At 40.1% G+C, this 21423-nt stretch overlaps 2 protein-coding genes across 3 annotated transcripts in view; one reads left to right on the forward strand and one right to left on the reverse strand.

Annotated features, from left to right (window-relative positions):
- The window catches only part of ACSBG1 (acyl-CoA synthetase bubblegum family member 1), a 36646-nt gene extending 28738 nt beyond the window's left edge, over positions 1 to 7908 (reverse strand). Inside the window, exon 1 of one of the 2 annotated variants that reach the window (XM_040077849.2) lies at positions 7737 to 7908. In XM_040077849.2, coding sequence (XP_039933783.1) covers positions 7737 to 7816 — 80 coding nt within the window. In that variant the 5' untranslated portion in view covers positions 7817 to 7908. The remainder of the gene's footprint in view (positions 1 to 7736) is intronic. The other variant, XM_040077850.2, reaches the window with a different exon arrangement.
- A 7411-nt stretch (positions 7909 to 15319) lies between these two features.
- DNAJA4 (DnaJ heat shock protein family (Hsp40) member A4) lies at positions 15320 to 21116 on the forward strand. Its single transcript, XM_040076907.2, has 8 exons — positions 15320 to 15443; positions 15542 to 15682; positions 17306 to 17486; positions 18382 to 18486; positions 19272 to 19499; positions 19589 to 19819; positions 20333 to 20433; positions 20518 to 21116. The coding sequence occupies exons 2-8, from the start codon at positions 15551 to 15553 to the stop codon at positions 20734 to 20736; spliced, it is 1197 nt and encodes a 398-aa protein (XP_039932841.1). The 5' UTR covers positions 15320 to 15443; positions 15542 to 15550; the 3' UTR covers positions 20737 to 21116.
- Positions 21117 to 21423: the final 307 nt, after the last annotated feature.

The following is a 21423-nucleotide window of genomic DNA, read 5'->3' on the forward strand; positions in this document are numbered from 1 at the left end:
AGTGTAATAAATTAACTCAACACGTAGAAAAAGAAAGTTGAAACTATGCCCTTCACAGCTTTCAAATAAATAACCACCTCAAAAGCAGTTTTTACACCGTGGTGACAGGGAGCAAACAGCAGGACCAAACACTACATCAGGTACTATTTCCCATTTAACAACTACACTTGTAAAATACTTATATATGTGGGACACTCCTAGGATTTATTATTGTTAGTCACAGTGAAATTGAACTGTAAAACAGCCTTAACCAAGCTGTATCTCCTCTAAGAAGGCAGCAGACTGTGTAACTCTTCACCTCTCAAAAGTGACAAGCACAGTTCTTTTCCTGCCTCGCTCCTCCCCACAGGTCCCCTAGGAGCAGGCACAGGTCACAAAAGCAGCTGAAGGAAAACAAGGAGTAATCCCTAACCTTGCCTGTGAGGATATTTACTCTCTTGTTAATGACATAATGGCACAAAACATAAAAGGGCTTGTCTGATAAGCAAAATGAGGCTCTGAAAATAATCACTGGCTTGCTGAAGGTGGATGCTGATGAGAAACTGAGTAATTTAAATGCAGAAGGGGATTATCCTGCATTTTGAAAGGTAAGCATGTGTTTGATATGTGGAAGAAATGGTGACATAATGAAGCAGGATTGCAAAGAGAGAATGACAGACCAGGAAGACTTATTTGGGAATAAAATGAAAATGAAACATCTGAAATAACTTAAAAACATACATTTGTCTGCCATCTCAAAGCACTTGATATAATTCTTAATTCTTTTCCTATTTTAAAGAAAAAATATATTTGATGTTTAGCATCCAGTGGAACTTTTTCTTTTAAATAACTTGTGAATAATAGAGCTTTTTATTATTTTACAAAACAAATAAACCAAAGTCTTGGTCCAAAGATAACTGAACATCACTTTTGATGAAAACAAAGAGCAGAAAAGCCTTCTGAATAACACAACGCTGATTAGTAATGTATCAAAAGAACTTCATTTGAAGATACCCAAAACTTTAATAAACATCACTAATGACTTTTCCCAGATTAATATCTCTTTAATTTGCTTTATTTTTATCTGTTATAGGATACTGGTTCTGTTTACATGATATACTCTTTATAGCAAAACAGCCAGCCATCATCTGAACTTCTGGACTCCCTCTGGTAATGCTTCAATGTGCCAAAGTTCCATGAGGATCCCGACATGCTCAGTATCCAAGTTGGTAACACTAATGCAACACAGTTCTTACCTGTCCCCATGAATCAGGCAGCTCATTTGAGAGTGAGGGGGGGGTTTTCTGCCATAAAAGTGCAGTTAAGAAATTTTCTCTTCCATCAACAATTTCTGTGTATATTCAGAACCATTGCTTCTGAACATAAGAATGAATGTGGCTTTGATGACTCTACTTTAACTTTTTATTAGGACATCTTCTTTAACCTTTTAAACTTACTTACTTAAAAATTAAGTAAATATCCAAGAATGGTTATGGTATCTGGAATTGTTCAAGACTGAACTGAGCAGAATTTGGTGGGGCTGCCTGGTCAAGAGCTTACTGAGCATAAATTGCAACAAGGAGAAAAAGCACTGCAGAACCACGGCGTGGTGCCAAGATGCCCCAGCGAAACCAAAATGCTTTGGATATCTGGACTTTGGCTCTTAAATTTTTTTTATTAAGATTGAGGTTCTGCATAAATTATTCAGTGTTAGTGCAGGGCCAGCATCTTCCAAAATCCAGCTACCAGTTTAAAGATAGACTGTCTATATCTGATTTCTGCAAGTTTACAAATCCGAAGGTAATACGCAAAAACCTCTACAAATTACACAGAGCAAGAATTTAACAGTAGAGGTCACTTGAACAAGTCAATTAAGACAAACTGAGATAATATTCCAAAACATTGACCAGCTAACCAAACTAACCAAAGCGTATTTCTGTGTAACTCCATTAGCATGGGTGATTTTTGAATGACAGTATTTCCTGACGTAATTTGGCTTTAATTTCAAGGTACCGCTCCAGCAAACATGATCTCACGGACTGCCTGAACTCAACACACTGCCCTCATGTGAGACAAAAGCACAGCTTAGGCTGGCTGGCTTATCCAGAGGTTTGGGGCAAAGCCCAACACTGCCCAACCCATCCGCAGCTCCCACCACTCCCCTGTGCCCCTGGATGCTGTTCCACGCTGAGGCTGTTCTCACACACCAGGCCAACCTGAAAAGCAACAATCTGAACGTTCTCTAAACTGGAATAAAAACCCTCTGGGTTTCCATGACTGTAACAGCTCTAGTGAGATTTATCTTTGCAACCCAGTGGAAGGAATGTGTGTGTGAGGTAAAATAATGACTGATGCAACTGACAGGCTTTCCTGCTAGGCGTGAGTCACCAGAGGAGAAGCATCCAATCTGGATTTGCTGGCATAGTTTTATACACTGGTTTTATCTGAGTGTATTTGATAGCAACCACTGAATACAGTATCACTGGGAATTAGAATTTCTGCTTACACCTCATGCTCTAGGCCAAATACAGTCAGATGTTTGCTGCCCTCTAAATTGTTTCCTCATAGTAAAATCTGGTGAAAATATAAACAATAAAACTGAAGAGAATCTATAAGGTCAGTCTTTAATATGATAATAAACAATTTTCTCCTTTGGAAAAAAACAATTTACAGAAACTCTGACTTGAATAAACCTTACAGGATACATTTAGTGTCCTGCAAAATTAGGTTGTAGCTTTTCTCTCAAATTTAAAACTACGAAATTTATGTTCTAGGGTACATTTTGGTCTTGTTTCTGCAGAGTGATTTATGCTATCACAAACTGCATCAAGAGAATATGAACTGTTATGCAGCCATCATATTATTATGAAATTTAAGGGGAACTTATTCATTAAACAGATTATGTATGGGAGCAAATAAAAAGACATCTCATTCTTTTGGTACTCCTATTCCTTATCCTATTCCTATTGTTCAACTCCTGTAACCTTTTCAATGTTAAGTTTTTACCAGTCAGCTTTCTACAAGGATTATCAAAATTTCAAAAGATCAACTTTTCTCTAGAGAGAGAGTCTTTCTAAAAAGTTGCAAAAATAAGCAGCTTAACAAATAATTACATACATAAATTGTTAATACATTATTCAAGGACAAGGTATTGCTTTAAATTTCAGAATATCTACTCATAACCCTCTACACACATATAGCAAAGTCAAAGTACTTTTACATCTGGAAATCACATTCATAACTGCTCACAAAGAAGACTCAAACAGACTTTTTTTTTGCCATGAAACCAGTGGGTAGTTCAGATCACACATTCACCCAGAGCCATATTCTGAGCTTCCAGACCTGTGCTGTCAGATTCACAATGAAGATACCATCTCCTCCTCCCTTGCTTGGTATTCCTGTTTTGAAGGCTTCTCCATTACACAGCTTCTCCACTCCCACCCTGCTCCTGGATACTGTTGTACCACATTTGAGATCACCGTACAGCAAAATATTTTTATGAATTAATTATTTTTATTCTGGTTTAATGAATGAGACTGTTGAAGACACTGCATTCGTGACATAATTATTGGATAAGCTGAGGTTGTGACACGATGCCAAAGTTTAGAGGAACAGTGTATTTAAGGTTGCAAAGCTCTGGCTGTGGTCAACCATGTTACTGCAGTTCAGGTCCACTTAACTTCCAAAGCTTTAATTATAAAACATGCATGATTGCATGATTTTTTTGCTTTTGTCCTTTTGAAATAAGTTATCCTGCAGACTATCTGCAACAGAGAACACAGCCAATAAGGAGGGAATGCTCAGATACAGTGCCTGTGCAGTGCATACAATTTCTCTGTCCCTTACATGATTTCCTCCAAAAAGCAGTCCCGTTCAGCTTCTCCTGGGAGTGCTCTCACGGCACTGCTTCCAGACTCAGTGGCTCCCAGGAAGGTTCACTGCTGTGCTGCCCTCACTGTGATGATCCAAAGCAGTGCAGCTCCTCCCTCTGCCTTGCTGTTCCTCTGAGCACATCACCTATAAGCTGACCCACCGCCAGAGGTTGCATTCATGTGGCAGTTGGCATGTTACTTCATACTTCTTGCAACACAGTCCCCACCTTTTAATTAAACTCCTTTCCCTGCTTGCCTTGCCCAAAGAAATATTTTGAAAGACACAGGTGTTTATCTTAGGAAGCAACGCGTGCAGATCCCCATTTGCACAAGTATTTTTTTCTCAAACTCTTCTTTGTTGAACTGGCCTTCCTACCTATTAAATATGAATCCTATTTAATACACACAAAAAATAGGCTGAAATATGCATTTTTCCAAGACAGAACCTCATAATAAATTTTGTTTTTATCTTTCACTGCTTGCTTCTTGTAAGGACAACCTAATGAATTCCTTCTCTAAAGCCCTATAGCTTGGGAGTTTGATTACTTAAAGAATCCATTATAAAGGGGATGATAAAACATCCTTCTTCCAATCATCTGTCCATCTGCTGTTTCAGTCTTTGTGACAAGTGTCCTAAATACTGATCTCTGTTCCAACACTGAGAAATTCCCCCCTCCAAGCTTTTGTTGCATGTTCTCCAGGCCAATCCAGCTATATACGTTCCACCAGGCTTACTCTCCATTAGAGCTGCTTTGGGGAGTGTTTTACATCTGCACATTCTTAAAAACTTTTCATTGGGTGTTGGACATTTTCAACAGCTCATTGGGGCATTTGAACTCAAGATGGAATCATTAAGTATTCACCTGACAACTCTTCTGGCAGCAAAAAGCAATGGCTTAAATTACCTACGGGTAATTTAATGCCTGCCTCTGAAAACTGATGATTCTGGCATTTTGCCTAGAGACTTTAGAAACTAAATATCTTCATCTGGATCCCATTCATGAGAAATCCCTTCCCAAATCCCCACGTTTCCTACAAGAGCCAAATCCAGTATTTTAAAACAGAACTCTGGGGACAGATTTTAAGAATAAGCAGAAGACAAAAAATTCAGAATCATAGATCTGACCTAGAGTGCTAGACAAAGACAATAAAATCACTCTGACTTAAATCAACATAGCACCACAGCTTTGATAGCTCAGCATCTAAAGAAAAATCTGTGACTGGCACAGAAATAGCCAAGCAAACACTCTATCTGCAGACTCTGAGGTGCTGTCAACTGTTACCTAAGATATCCCGAAAATGTTTTCTCATTTTTTATGACATATGGGAAAAAAACCCCACAGTAATGACACACCATATTAGTTCTTTAAACCCTCATTTTCTGTAATGTAATGTTATGTTTTTCCTATAATGAGAGTCACGGGAGGTCCTCATGGCCCTTTACAGGACTCTGCTGTCTATTATGGCTGGTCATCTTATTTACTAATTACTCCTCTATTCAAATTAGGGCAATATTATAATACATTCCTTATTAATTCTATTAAAAAGTTCCCCTTTGCCCTTGAAGAACAGGTTAGATTTAGCTGTTAATTGGTTTCCATGCCCTCATGAGACTTAAAAACAGGGCCATAGATCAGCCCAGATATGTTCCTACTCTTGCAAAAAGACTCACCTGATTTGACAATAGTTTTGATTTTTATAGTGCACAAAAAACCAGTCTTTGTCAAATTACTCACTCAACTTCTTCTCTCACAAAGATATATTTAAAAGCTAAAGAAATGCTTAATAAAGAACAAATTACTAATGATAAACAGCTAAGATTTATTTTACCATATAACACAGTTGGCACACACCTTCTAGTAAAACCTATCTCTTTACTTGCAAAAAACAGAACTGAAGCTTTTTTCCTCTTGTTAAGAATAAATATCCTCAAAAATCAGGTCATTTATTTTGGAGAGCAGACCAGTTTTACGGATAGCTGCGAACTTCATGGCTGAATGAGAAGAAAGGAACAATGTAACGAGCCTTTTTTATTCTCCCCCCAGAAAGGCACTATTCAGCAGTTGGGAGCGTACTACAACCCTGCCCTGACCTTGGTACAGATTTTCTGGCTCTGTTCTCCCCCGCACAGCAAAAATCCAGACCTGAAGCAGAAATCTCCCAGCAGCTGTCTCTGTATGGCCATTTGCAGGGAATGCAGCAAAGTTAGGTCACACGGAACTCATTATTTCATCTCTGCCTCATTTTTTTAGGTCTATTCAGCCTTATAAAAGGTCTTTTTTTCCTATTTCCATTTGATACAATTTTATTTTCTTTGTCTAGTCCTTTCTACTTGGACTCCTACTTCCAGCATACTAAAAAAGGGACAGAAGTTTGCTACCGAACTTCAAACCAGGTAAACAACAGCATTTGGCATGGCAACATGCACTGGCATCTCCAAAAATTAACAAACAAAACACAGAAGTTTTATGCCAAGGAGTTTGAATGCATCAAATGTATTTTAAGTTCTAGGGTCTGATATTCTTTCATTGGAAATTCAGAAAAAACCCAAATGCTAAACATCTTTCTAATACAGGAAGGTGAAACTTCTTGTTTGCAGTGCATGCAAACCACAGTACTTTGAAATTCTCATTTAACTTTTTCCTCTAATGAAGAAAACACAGATTTGTTTGTTTGTTTGTTTTTTGTTTAAGCATGTCACAAACAGAAGCATGCATGGGCTAAAATAGGCATTATTACTAACTTAGCAAAATCCTAACATTCATGACTCAGAGTGGATATATACCTATTCTCATCAAAAGTCAAATAGTGGTTTATGGTCTTCGGACAGATTAAACAAAAAAAATTACTATTCTACTACTAACTACATCAGGATTCCAGAGGCAATGACAATACATTCAAAAGTTTTCAAAGATTCCTTAAACTTTTTCCTGTTCTGAAAACCTTAAGTCCTTAAAACCTTAATTGCTCCCCATGATTCTCATTCAGGATTACAAAGCCCAGAACAGAAGAAACCATGATGACAGAAATTATCCCAACCCATTCTTTACCTGAAAGGAACAAACAAATCTTCCAAGAGACATAACAGGCAAGTTGTTCCCTAAAAAACGATGAAGTTAAATTTAACTTACCAGAAGACTAAACGTCATACAACAGTTCATTCTCTGGAAATGGATATTAGTACTTAGCAATGCTGACAAAATTCTAACAATCAGAGGCTAAAATATTTCCCGTGAGATGTCTTGTTCTAATCTTAAGTATAAAAACTCTAGAGATGGGGGATTTCTCTTTTAGAAGATACCATTCCAGTGATAGATCAACAGGTAGAAGAAACAACATGTTCTTTCTCTGCTGCCTAGGGCAGAAAGGAGACAGCATCCAGCAGGATTCTTTTATGTGTAAAAGGTAACATAAACATTAAAATACACTCTTCTAAAATTAACTTCCCCACTCCCACCTCTAAGAGATGGGCTACCCAGTTAAGTTCTGGTGCCTTGGACAGGAAGATGGTCTATCACAAGGATCAATTATTACCTGAGGATTACTACCCCAAATGCAGAAGAGACTAAATAGCCTCCATGATATAAAATAAGTATTATACAGGTGCTTCCCAAATGCCAATAAGATACAAGCAACATAGTCCCTACTCAATGCTGCTATTAGGTTTAAAGTCCAAAGAGGATTTAGCACAGGCAAATAAACCTATCGATAATCTTCATTAACAATTTTCTCTCATTCTAGCCTCAAAAGATACACCTTATTCTTCATTAGATAGTCGAGACACCACACAAAATTCTTGTGGATCTGCACAGTGGTACAAGAGAAACTTAAGCTGGGAAAAATTGGTAGATCAGTTTCTTAAAATAAATGCTCAAGCTACTTTACCCATTTTCACAGCTTCCCGAAACATTCCTTGCATTTTCATCCTGCAATTGTTTTGTGAGAGTCTCTCCACTGTTAGGCATGCTGACAAACCCTGCAAAGCTGGTCACAAATACACTAAAGAACTGTGCAGATCAGGCATAAATGAGCTGCTTGGAGAACCAAAGAAATCAACAGTAACTGGTTATTTGTTAGTAAAAGGAACACGTAATACAAGAGGAGGAGACTACTGCTACAAAAGCTGTTTCTTTCTGATTTTAACATGCTTGAAATGTCGCAGTGCCTGTGAGCTGCTTACCATTAAACTTTCCTTTTAATTCACTTCTCTTTAATTATCCGTGAGAAGAATTTTAATGAGTTTACAGTGCTTTAAGATGCAAATCTTCTCTTTTGCCAAGTTTTCCACAAATTTATTCACACGAGTTGGAGCAATTCTAATTTTACTAAGTCTAGTTTCAGAAAAGAACATTCAATGAAGCTCTTTTCTTAAAGAAAACAGATTAATTACATTAGGAAATGCCTTCAAGTCAATTCTACATATAAAACCCAGTACTGCAACAGCCAAGCACCTTCTCCAGCACCACAACTACAGCAGCACTTCCTGCCGCTCACCAGAGCAGGCCTATGGTATAATATGAAAGTTTCTATACATGACTGAACAAATTACTTCCCGGGACGGAAGAGAGTCCAGTTCAGCTATTTAGGCTACTTCTACATTGGTAAACAAAACAAAAACCAGAGAATGGCTCAAGCTACCCACTGTGAGCACCTTCCCTAGCATGGTTTTGGCCAGTCTGAACTGGCATTTCCCTGGGACAACACTGGGCAGAGGCTGTCACTGGAGATGATAATGACTACTCTGTCTGGAGGAAGAAGAGAGATGCAAGGCATGCTGTGCCATGGCCTTCAGAGCCAGAGAACATAATCTAAAATGTTTTACTTAATGGTACAAAGACAACCATAGTGATTAGGAGTATCTAAGGTAGCAAATATTAACTTTATAGAAAGTGTGGATTTGATTCCAGAGTGCCTTGCACCATATCCAAATGTACAGTTGCAGACAATGCAATTTGAAATGAAAGGAAAATTTGAAGTGAGATACTAAAGGATCTATTCTCAACACCAGAAACACGATTTGAAAATATCTGAACACAAAATGGGGGATATTTCAATGGTAAAAATGTGTCATCATATGCAGCAAAACTCTGTATTTGTCAGGATTGATTTAGCTCCTTCATTTTGGGATAATTCTCCAAACACTTTGTTCCAATGCTTCTCTGCAGAAAGCTACAAGTTCTCTCCCTTGTAACCAACTTTCCAGTAACATAATAAAGAAAACTCTGCTGCAAGAAAACTCTTCTTTTTCTTCTTCAGGTAATCTAAAATGTTTTAGATGCTATATGAAGGAATCTAATTAGAGAACTGCCAATTACCTTGCTTGAGTTGCATCTTGGGTGTTTAGTGGCTGAATAAGAGGCTGGTCTCATGGAAGAAAATGGCTGCTTACTCTGAGTCTTGTACTTCCAGTAAATAAACAGAAAACCTCAAATATATGTGTCTTCTGTACACACTGTGTTTATGAAGGATTTTTCTGTTTTGTTTTTCCTATAATTTTCCTCTAACTAGCTAATGGTTAGCAAATTATTTTGACACAATCAAGCATTCTCCAGCGACAAATCACTCCCCCGGTAACAAGGACAGCTTGTTACTGCCAGGAGAGAAGCCAGGCTGTGAAGTAAGGAGAATTTATCAGCAGGAATTGGTGGAGAAGAGTTGCCCTTGAACTCTCCGTTGTGTGACTGTAACAGAAAATTCACGTGATTGTGATAAACTGCTTCCTGCAACTGTCAGCTACAGTCTTGTCACTTGAACAATAGGCTCATAAATGTCAAGCTATAATAGTTCTACACAGAACTTGCCTTTGTAGTTCTAGCTCTATACAGAACCTGCCTTTGCAGTTCTGGTACATTTCTAGGTTGTCTTCGAGATTCAAGAAATAAATCCTAACAAATGAGGTCAGCAACATATATAGAGTTCAGCAGAAAAGATCTTCCTCTTGAAATGGTTTTTACATGTTGCACCTTACAAGATACTATGATCCTTTTCTTTTATGCTTAGATCTACCTGCATGCAAGTTGCACAAGACTATACTAGACCCAGACAGAATTTTTGTGGTGGGATGGGCTGTTTTTTGCGGCTACGGTTTAAGATTTCTGGGCGTTGACAGGCTCACTAAGCTATAAAGGGATATAAAAGCCAAATGAAGCTCACATACTGTTCACATCCTTTGCTCTGCCATTAGGACTGGTACCTTTCAGAAATTTGCAACTGATACCTCAGAGCTGAAGACACTGTCGCTACAAATTTGCACTGTCACAAGATCCCAAACAGAAACATCAGAGAGGCCAAACCAAAGCCATATTGTTACAAAGGTCAGTGACCAGCAGCACCCCAAGGCAGACCGGCCTCCACGTGGCTGGAGCATGTTTAGGACAGGATGTTTCCTGTTTAATTCACAGCGAGACTATGGAGATGTGAAACTAGCCAGGGCTGTGTACTCCCCCATCTATTTACTTGTAAGGCAAGAAAGTGACTACCACAAAACTTGTATTTACTTAAAATGAACGGAGGGGTGGACTAATTCTGGATGCTCCTGGCTACTCATCCCAGTCGGTTTAAGCAACTGTGTATGATAGGGCCCCTTTTTTCAGTCATGTAACTTATAGTAACAAATAGTGTAAAACAATACCTTTTGGTGCAAGCATGTTACTAAACTGTTAGTTCTATTGTTACTCCCATCTTCTAGCACTGAATCCAAACCAAATCAAAAAAACCTTTACCTCACAACAATCACCAGCAAAGCATCTAATAACCTTTCTTTTTCCTGTTTGAAAGGCTTTGATACATTTCTTTACATAAATGGCATCACTTTATTCATTATTTCAAATCCATTTTTTAGAGCCTGTCATCTTTTCAACTTGCTACTAACTGCAGCCTTCTGCCTGCTATGTTCTGTTAACTACATTTACTGTGATTATATACAGCTCTCTTTTTCCCACTTTCTCATAAATTAAAATTTTCACTTGGTGTCTAAAACATTTTAACTAAAGAAAAAAAAAATTAAACACCACAGATAAACTAAATGAGAGTAGGTTTCGGGGTTAATGCAAAATTCTAAATCCAAACATGTCCTCAAATATTACTGAGGCAAAGCCTCCATTAAGTCTTACTAAACAAGTGAGTCTCAATACATACCTTAAGGATCAACCAATTTATGCTACCTTGGGCCAAGGAGATGATGCTGAGGGCAGATTCCAGAATGAAAAGGTCCAGGCAAGCAACCACTTTTTAAACTCACATATACTTCTTATACTAATTAATTTCTAATGAAGGAATTCAGATTAGAGAAATCTATGACTGCTAGTCACTCACAATACACCACCCTAAAGTAGCTAAAAACACATGCCATCATTTACATTTTTCTTGCAGATACAGATCTTTTACTTTCCATCTATAGCAAAGAGATTTTCCTAATAGTTTATTACTGTAAAAAAATTCCTTTTCATATATTAATTATGGGCCCAGGACCATTAAAGGTTCATTAAATTAATTTGTCATACTTCACTGTTTAACATATATTTTTAATAAGACTAAAACCCATAGCTTAAAAATATTATTTAAAGGATATTTTCCTAAGAAGTTGGTAGAAATTGTGGTAACTTTTGAGATCTGGATGCTTGAAAGAATCCAGCTCAGTACGAAGCAAAGTCTGCTGCGATTCTAATTTCACCTTATAAAGGAAATGCTAAAGCTCTTTATGCACATTTAGCGTGACTGAAAAGAGACACAATCAGTAATCCCTCCGATTCCTGACCTTTTTCTCTGGTGTTTGTAATAACAGTTATTTTGGATACTTCTTGACGAGAATCAAGGGTGTTACAAGAAGCTGCACCTGCAGTTCAGCAGATTGTTCTCTTACCTGTGTCTCCAGGATGCTGCTTTCAACAAGAATGAGAAACAGTAACACAGCCTGATAAAAGAAATGCAAACAAGCAGATTCTAGCAGTGGTTTACATAAAAGGATTAAAAGATAAATGCATACTTCTTGTAGCATATAAAGATGCTGCATGATCCCAAGGTCAAGGGGGAAGCAGTTTTAACTCTTGTTTTGTGCTAACCTATTTCAGAACCAGAGTCCTCTGGTCGTTAAATGAAATAGACTCAAGATCTAATTACTGCCCACTCCCAGTCCAGTCCTGCCTCCTCACAAAGAGCAGAAATTCTCTGCCTGTTTTCCTGTTGACACCCACATGCAAATTTGATATTGTGCTAGTAAAAAGTGAGAAGGTGATCCATGTTACATGGGGCAGGAGAGAAGAAAGGGAAAGAACAGTAAAAGTAATTAGCTGTTCATCTGAAAAAATAGGTAAGTAACTTCTGGTTAGACTGCACAGACTTAAGGAGGCAAGGTGTGCACCACAAGAAGCAGAGTTGGGCATACAAACCCTTGATCACCTGGCAGGTTGAGTGTAGGAACCACCACTGTAACTGCTGAGAAATATGTCTGCATGTGCAGAGACTGTATCACATTTATGACTAATTGTGACAAAATCAGCTGCTGAGGATTCTAACTCTGTTCCATAAATACAGCATTGATAAATAGGAAATGTCTTGATTCAGCTACAGGACTGTATTCCCCTCAGGTATCAGAATGACTGCATCACTCAGATGAGAGTGATGTAGGAGATGCACACGATGATGCAAAGAATATCCATGGAGTGGTATCTCTCCTGCCTTTATAATCTCAGACACCAACCCTTACTACTTTTCCCACTAATTCTTTGAATAAATAATGATTTGACTGTACCAACGGGAACCAAAGATGGAGACAACAAATACTGCATATGAAAGTAAATATAACTTTATAGGTCTCCCTAATAAAATGACAGTAAATTAAGTAGGAGGCTCAATCCTCTTAAGCAAAAATCCAAACCAGCCAAGTTTCTGGCTGTTATTACAAGTAAGAAATGATAACAGTAAGAAACGATCCACCAGTGTGAGTTCTTATTATATTTACCACTATCCACCAACACCTATATGAGGATTTCTACTCACAAAATTATACATTCTTTTTATGACATACTAAAAATGGATCTCTAAAATTCATATGTGCTTTGAAAACATTTCATCTACTGAAGCATTCAGCTTCTACAAAGCTATAAACAGATTTATTGCTTCTTCTAAAATGGAAATATTATGTTCAGAACTACAGATTATACATAATTAATCTTTAAGGTGAAGACCATTATGAGAACAATTTTTTTTTGCCTTAAAAGGAGGATATTTAGTTCTTTTTACAAGTTTACAGAGTAACTTACCATAAATATTTTTAGAAAATAGTTTCTGTATTTTCTTGTCACTATAATTTCAGAACTGCAAAACACAGATTTACATGTTCAACTGCTGATAATTACGCATAGGGAAAATAATAGTTACCAACAATGATTTCTTTCTTGTGGTTTTGAAATATTCTTTTCATTCATATTTTCTGTTGATTTCCTGTAATAAGCTCCCCTACCTTCAGTAAATTTACATGCTTAATATAGGTAGATTGTATTAATTCAATCTTCTCATATTATTTACTTGAAATACAATAGAAAGTCCATTATAATGGCACCAGAGCTCTAAATGCTGAAAAGTATTCATTCAGATCCCACAGTGCTGTTTTTCCTCGCCCATTTTCTTTTTCCCCATTTCTGACTGTTACAAAACAAAACAGGGTCCTCTCCTTCAGAGACATCCTGACTCTTTACCTGGGCTGTGGTTAGCAGGGCAGGGAACCTTTGGGTTACTATAATCACAGGAGATGCTCTGCCTTCATAAAATTATTCCCAGGAATAAGGAACTGTTTCCTGGAATAAAAAAGCAGCTTACAAGCATTTCTATTCAACTCAAGTTTGAGCAAAATTTGTTCTCAGTTCATGCAGTTTTCTGTATTTTTCACTTGAGACTTTTCAGCATTAAGTTGCCATCTTCCATAAAAATGTGCTTTTGCTCAGGTCCACACAAGTACCAGTTATCTCCTTTCCCTGAACAGTAAATAATTAATTGAGGACCTTCAGATACCCGGAGAAAGATGAAAACTATCTCAGCAGGCAGGCCAGCTTGAGGAAAGGACAAATAACAAGCAGATACAAACTTTTAACAATCAGAAACTAAAATATTTCCCGTGAGATGTCTTGTTCTAATCTTAAGTATTTCCAAAAACTCTAGAGATGGGGGGATTTCTCTTTTAGAAGATACCATTCCAGTGATAGATCAACAGGTAGAAGAAACAACATGTTCTTTCTCTGCTGCCTAGGGCAGAAAGGAGACAGCATCCAGCAGGATTCTTTTATGTGTAAAAGGTAATATAAACATTAAAATACACTCTTCTAAAATTAACTTCCCCACTCCCACCTCTAAGAGATGGGCTACCCAGTTAAGTTCTGGTGCCTTGGACAGGAAGATGGTCTATCACAAGGATCGATTATTACCTGAGGATTACTACCCCAAATGCAGAAGAGACTAAATAACCTCCATGATATAAAATAAGTATTATACAGGTGCATCCCAAATGCCAAGAAGATACAAGCAACATAGTCCCTACTCAATGATGCTATTAGGTTTAAAGTCCAAAGAGGATTTAGCATAGGCAAATAAACCTATCGATAATCTTCAGGGCAGAGCAGGGGTGCAGCATTAGCCCAATCTATTTAAAAGGCTCAATATACTGAGGAACAAAGCATCAGGAAAGCCATCTACTAATTAGCCAGAACAAGATATTATGCACAACGTGGGGCAGGTTGTACCAGAGCGCTCACCAGGCTGTCCCAGAGGCGAATTAATGGATTTCACAGGGCAGATTACACCAACAGCGGCATCAGCCATGAGGGGCTTTCTAAACTAGACTGAAGAGATTGCTTCTACAATATAAAGATATAAAATGTGGGGTGTTTTTTCATGTTTTTAACTCCATAGAAGAGTCACATTTTAACCTTAACGGAAAGCTCACCTAAAGCTCCCATACAATAAAGTTATTCTTTTGAAACTTTTATTGAGAAACGGTATTCCCTATATATCTAAAAGCGATAAAGAAGAGGTAAGAAGAGACAGGCATTACCACGTTAGCATAGGTAATAATTTACAGCTCCCGGTACTCCATTGACCGAGTACTGGACTGTACTGTATTCGGGGAATGCCGGGCACGGCCCCGGGGAGCCCCGGCCGGTGTGACCAAGGGCGGCCCGCACCCGGCCCGCACCGCCCTCCAAACACCCACGGCGGAACCCGGGCCGGCCCCGGGGAGCCCCGGCCGGTGTGACCAAGGGCGGCCCGCACCCGGCCCGCACTGCCCCTCAAACACCCACGGCGGAACCCGGGCCGGCCCCGGGGAGCCCCGGCCGTTGTGACCAAGGGCGGCCCGCACCCGGCCCGCACCGCCCTCCAAACACCCACGGCGGAACCCGGGCCGGCCCCGGGCCCCGCCCCCCGCGCGCCGCCGGTGACGTCACGCGCCGCCCTTCTAGACCGTTCCAGCCCCGTGACGTCACGCGCGGCGTCATTCCAGAAGATTCGGCCGGGGCCCGTATATAACCGCGGAAGAGGCGGGGCCGCCGGGATCGGCGAGCGGGCGGCGGCAGCGTTGTTTGCGGCGGAGCGACCGCGTTGGTGAGCGCGGCCCGCGGAGCCTCGGTGGGGCGCTGGGCGGGATAACGCGGGGGTAACGCGAGGGTAACGCGAGGGTAACGCGGCGCGTCCTCCCACAGGCACCCACCATGGTGAAGGAGACGGAGTACTACGATATCCTGCAGGTGAAGCCCAATGCCTCCTCCGAGGAGATCAAGCGCGCCTACCGCAAGCTGGCGCTGAAGTACCACCCCGACAAGAACCCCAGCGAGGGCGAGCGGGTACGCGAGGCTGCGGGCCGGGACTGGGCCGGGGCCTGTGGGCCACCCACCGCGGCCCCTGCGGGAGGCAGGCCCCGTGCGGCCCTTCCGGCGGGCCGGGGCTCAGTCGGGCTCGCCGCGGGCGCCGCCGGGCCCTGGGTTGGGCGGCCCTGCAGGTAGAACTGGAGGCCGGTGCACGGCCGCCCGCGGGGACACCGCGGGTCCCCCGTAGACAGGCCGTTGTTAAATCCGGCGTGCACTTAATCGTAGTTCAAATTCTCCTTTGCCCCACCCCCCCATCCCTCCCCCTAGAACGTTGTGCCGGTACGTGAAGGCTCCTCTACTTCCAGGTCTCTATTCAGACCTGTGAGCCTGACAGCAGGCCTGACGGCCTAGCTGTGGCAAAGGGGATGTGGCATGTCTTCTTTTTGTATGTGCCAATGTACGGGTTTTGCCGTAGTTACAGTGGAAGATCATCCTTAGAGGAGCTGATTAAAACAGGCAAACCTGGCAGGATTTCTAGTGTGTCAGTGGCCACTGTGCTGTCAGACGTTGAAAAGGCTGGTAGCAGATCCAGATGCCACCGCTGTTGTGCTGGATGGATTTGTATTCCTGAGCAGGATGGGGTTTTTTCAGAGAAAAATGCTAATGCAGATGTCCAAGGTAACTATCCCCTGGGAATCACTGGGCTGCACATGGGTGGACTGCTTACAAGAGAACTATTTTTACATGCTATCAGCACAGACCCCCTTAGCTGCCTGTGTTGGCTTGGATGATAAATGAGCACCTCAGCTGAAGAACTATGGAAAACATGAATGATGGGATTGTTTATCTAAAAGCTGGTCTGCTAATACCTTAATACAGGAATAGAAGGTCCATACTTGCATCTCTAGAATACTAATTTACAGAACTCAAACAGTAGCCTAGTCAAAGGTAACCTTTTCTGCTTTTATTTTGGGCCTAGTTTTTTTTTGCTTACTCCACTTTATATTGCCATGGGTAAATGAAGTTTAAAATGGAAGTAGTCATTCCAGTAATAGCAAATTATATTTAAAAATTCTGTTGGTAATCTTAGTAATGGGAAATTCTTCATAGCTGTTTAAGAAAATTCCTTAATAGTTTTGTTAAAGTGGGTGTTTTGATTTGTATCTAAGTCCTTGTTTTAGTGATGAGTAAGCAACACTGGTGTCTGGTCACATAAATCTCTGTTGTAGCTGGATGTACCAGCTCAGCAGGCATGGAGGATCCCTGTGTAGCTCTAGGCTGATGAGCACTGCTGTAGCCATGAGCAGCTGGGCACCTGCAGGACTTTAGGGATAGTGCCTTACTCCTTTCTAAATGGATTTGTTAGAGGTTTTAATGGTTGTTGCAACTACCACAATAAACAAAATGTAGTTGGCATACACTTATAAGTTGGATGTGACTGAATTAAGCCCACTTAAAACATGGGAGGAGGGGGGAGAGGGAAGGGGTGGTTTTCCTGGACAAAAGTGTATTATTATAGTCTTACGCAGGGAGTTTCCTTTTGGAAACAAAAGCGACAAAAGGGTGCTGTAGTGGCTTGATCTGTAGATGGAGTTGTATATGAGAGGGCTACTTTTTCCTCTTGGTCATAGTTGTTCAGAGCTTCTTTTTTCTTTTTAGTTTAAACTTATATCCCAGGCATATGAAGTTCTGTCGGACCCAAAGAAAAGGGACCTCTATGACCAGGGTGGGGAGCAGGCTATTAAAGAAGGAGGCCTGAGTGGCGGCAGCTTCTCTTCACCCATGGACATCTTTGACATGTTCTTTGGTGGTGGAGGCCGAATGAATAGAGAGAGAAGAGGTACACAGTTCTAAACAAGTTCTAGAAACTCTAACCATGCACTTAAGCATAAAACACACCTGTGCTATGGTACTGCTGTTCTGCTGAGTGTACATAGCGTGGATATTACTTGTTACAACAATAGAATAAGTAAACTGTTTTTTCTAGTTACTCTAGCATTAAGATTCTAATGAAGTAGATAACGTGGCTTGGCCATAGCCATTTTTTTGCTAAATTCTGTTTATTTTTTGTTGGCGGGGGAATGGGTAGTCTGTAGGGGAGGGGGAAACATGAGTAAGTCAGCAGTTAACTTAGACCTGTTTAAGTTACCTTTTTCCAAAACTGCCTCACTTGCTCATATGCTTTTGGGCAACTTGCTTCAAAAGGACACCATCAACTTAAACTTCAGTAATTTTAAATCTCATGAAAATATTTGGGAGAAATTACATGAAACTGAGTACAGTGTGCTGCCAAAAGCATGCTATGATTTTTGTCTTTTCCATGCCCAATGCCTGTTAAAGGAGCAAGTGGTAACTTGCTGTAAGATCTTTGAAATTACCCTATGAAGTGGCATGGAAATTCATAGGCAGGCATAATAGCAACTTCTAAATTGACAGATCTGAAGCTGGTAGTGTCCTTGCATATTGCTGTTTCAGTTAAGCTTATAAAATTAGGAGTAGGAGCAGGGATAGGGTGGCTTTAATGATGCTTTGCTTAATTACAGCTCAACTTTTATGTTTGGACGTAAATGGGTGGAGCTTAGTGGAAGCTGATGGAACGGCACATGCTTTTAAGGGGGCTGAGTTGTGTTCGAAGTTTGTCATGAACTTTGCATTTCTTCAGTGAGACTGTGCATGAACATTTGTCTTCGAAAGAGCTGAACAAGTGTTAATATTTCCCTTTTGTTTTTCTAAAGGCAAAAATGTCGTGCACCAGTTAGGTGTATCTCTTGAAGACCTGTATAATGGTGTTACAAGGAAACTGGCACTGCAAAAGAATGTTATTTGTGCAAAGTGTGAAGGTAAAAAAAAAAAAACAACCAAAAACAAGTAGTGGCTTCAAACCCCTCTTCAAATTTTTTTGTATATGTTCATGTGGATTGTAGGGGGCTGAGGAAAAAAGTCTGAGGATTTTCTTACTTTTCTCTCTCCTTTTTCTTTGCCTGATCCCTGAAAGTCTGCCAGAGTATTTAATTCTTACTTATGCTTATCCAAGAATTTGTCTCTCAACCACAGTGTCACTAAATGATTGTTCTAATTGCAAACTAAAACTCATGGGGAGTTGCATAAAACTCACGGGGAGTTGCAGTTAGGGGTACCTAAATTAAAATTATCTTCACCCAGAACCTGGACTTAAATGTCTATTCTGTAAAACTTCTCTAATTGCTGTAGGTGGAAGTCCAGCTTGTGTCATGTTACTAATTTTACAGTTAGTAAGTACTCCCTAATGACTGGTCCTCTTTGAGGTAAATTTTAATAAGATCTTGTATCTTAGTACTCTGTTAAATATTTAGTAAACAGATTCTTTTCCAAGTATTGATGGAATGTTTATGTCTTGAATTTGGTATGCTGACAGGTCCTTGGAAACCTGGATTTACTGGGGGGTGGGACAGAGGCTAATACCATAAGCTGTATAAGCATTTTTCTGTAGAAACCTCCAGCTTGTGGGGCATGTTTTGTGATGGCAAGTCAACTCCATTACTGAATTACTCTTAAGTTACCCTAAATATGCTCTGGAAACCAGTGAGTTCCAACCTGACTACTGCAGTTTTTTAGACTGAAATACAATTCAACTCTTTTGTCAAAGGTTATGGCGGAAAGAGAGGGGCAGTAGAAAAATGTCCTGTGTGTAAAGGAAGAGGGATGCAAGTTATAGTTCAGCAGATTGGACCTGGCATGGTGCAGCAAATCCAAACTGTGTGTCCAGAATGCAAAGGCCAAGGTGAAAGAATAAATCCGAAGGACAGGTGTGACAACTGCAATGGCTGTAAGGTTGTAAGAGAGAAAAAGATCATAGAAGTTCATGTTGATAAAGGTAAGAACTGTATTTTTGTACTGGTTCCCTAATAATAATCTATAGTAGTCTATAGTTCTGCAGAGAATAACTGGGTTTCTTCTCTTCAGGTATGAAAGACGGTCAGAAGATAGTATTTCATGGAGAAGGTGACCAGGAGCCTGATTTGGAGCCTGGTGATGTCATAATTGTGCTTGATCAAAAGGACCACAGTGTCTTTCAGAGACGAGGGCATGACTTAATCACAAAAATGAGAATTCAACTCTCGGAGGCCTTATGTGGTTTCAGAAAGACAATTGAAACTCTGGACAATAGAGTTCTTGTCATATCTACTAGGCCAGGTAGGTCTTTTAAGAGTTCTGATAGTATGTAAACTACCAGCTGCTTGCCCGTTTAATTGTACCTGGACTGGAGGTTTTGGGGGAGATTGTTCTATTTGGGTTTTTCTAACCAGATGATGGAACAGGTTCATGGGGCAGTCATTTAATGTAGCTGGTTCTTTGTTGTTGCTGCTCTTTCTAAAACATGCAGAGTTACAGCTAAAGCTGTCACATGCTTAATAAATCTCAGTCCTAGCTGGTGGATAGCCAGGAAAATATTCAAGAGGCAAGAATCTTAAATTCTACTTAATTATCTGTTCCTTCATCCTGAAAGAAAAGCTGATTTCTCTTATAGCAGGGGAAATAGTCAGGATGGCCTTAGTTCTGTACAGCTTGGGTTTAGTTCTTTCCTGTGAATTGGTTACCATCTCCCTAAGGTGCCATGAGAACACTGCTTCTGTACAGCCCAGCCCTGTGTGGCTGTGAAATGCCTGCCCCATCACAGCACCCCACTTACAGCTCTTGCCTCCATAGGTGAAGTGATAAAACATGGTGACCTAAAGTGTATTTACAACGAAGGGATGCCTGTCTACAAATCTCCAATGGACAAAGGCAGCCTGATTATACAGTTTTTGGTAAGCTGCATGCTTTTCTGTAGCCAGTATACTCATGTTTGTATATGAATAAATACTAACTTTTAAAAATCTGTAAAATTGTAGGTCCAGTTTCCAGAGCACTACTGGCTCCCAAGGGAGAAACTGTCTCTGCTGGAGGCTCTGCTTCCTTCACGAGAAGATGTTATGGTTACAGATGAGATGGATCAGGTAGACCTTGAGGATTTTGATCCAAATGAGCAAACCTACCGTAACAGTGCAGGAGAAGCGTATGAAGAAGATGAGGAGGGTCCAAGAACAGGAGTACAATGTCAGACATCTTAAAGCAAGGTGGAGTGGATATCATCTAAGATGTAAATTTTCACAATGAAAACTGCATGGCTGTAATAGCCACTGCTTGTGGTTTTTGTGTTCAGCAAATTGAGTTGCTGCGCTGTCAGTATCACCTTTTTGTAACTAATTTATATTGTGTTCTTGTAGTCTTTCTATATAAAGCAAATGTCATACAGCTGAGAACCAGCTGAGTTGGTATGCATTTTCCTTGCTGTGAAGGTTCTCAATTTATTTCACCTGTGCTATTTCTCTAAGACTTCAGCAATATCGATAGAGGCTAAGTGGAGTGTCTTATGTAAATACTTTCATACTGGAAATTTCAGAGAATAAAACATAGCAGAATAACTTCTAATAAATAGTACTTCACCTTTTTCATGCTTCTCTTGTACTTTCTAAGCCACTCTAGAACCCCCTTTATTTAAACAAGTTCTAAGCTCAGATTCCTCTCATCTAGTCTAATTATTCTCAATATTCAATTTTGTGTTAGCTGCACCAGTTATGTGTCTTATTTTGTATTTCAGAAGCATTTTGTTGCATGCCCTCCTCTTTGCCTCACAGCTCTCCTCCTTGTGTTCTGTGGGTCTACGGTACCATTCCTTCAGCTGCCTCTCTGTGTGTGACCTAAGGGTTACAAGCTCTCCTCTAATGTGTTACATAGAAGCAAATACTTCCAAATAA

The sequence above is a fragment of the Hirundo rustica genome, chromosome 13, assembly GCF_015227805.2.
Source record: "Hirundo rustica isolate bHirRus1 chromosome 13, bHirRus1.pri.v3, whole genome shotgun sequence".
In the NCBI taxonomy this organism is placed as follows: domain Eukaryota; kingdom Metazoa; phylum Chordata; class Aves; order Passeriformes; family Hirundinidae; genus Hirundo; species Hirundo rustica.

What these genes read in the sequence shown, in the direction of transcription:
- DNAJA4 (XM_040076907.2), top strand. Translation starts at nt 15,551, where the DNA reads ATGGTGAAGGAGACGGAGTACTACGATATCCTGCAGGTGAAGCCCAAT. An exon ending in AATGAATAGAGAGAGAAGAG is followed by an intron (nt 17,487 to 18,381) that starts GTACACAGTTCT and finishes GTTTTTCTAAAG; the next exon opens with GCAAAAATGTCGTGCACCAG. An exon ending in TATTTGTGCAAAGTGTGAAG is followed by an intron (nt 18,487 to 19,271) that starts GTAAAAAAAAAA and finishes CTTTTGTCAAAG; the next exon opens with GTTATGGCGGAAAGAGAGGG.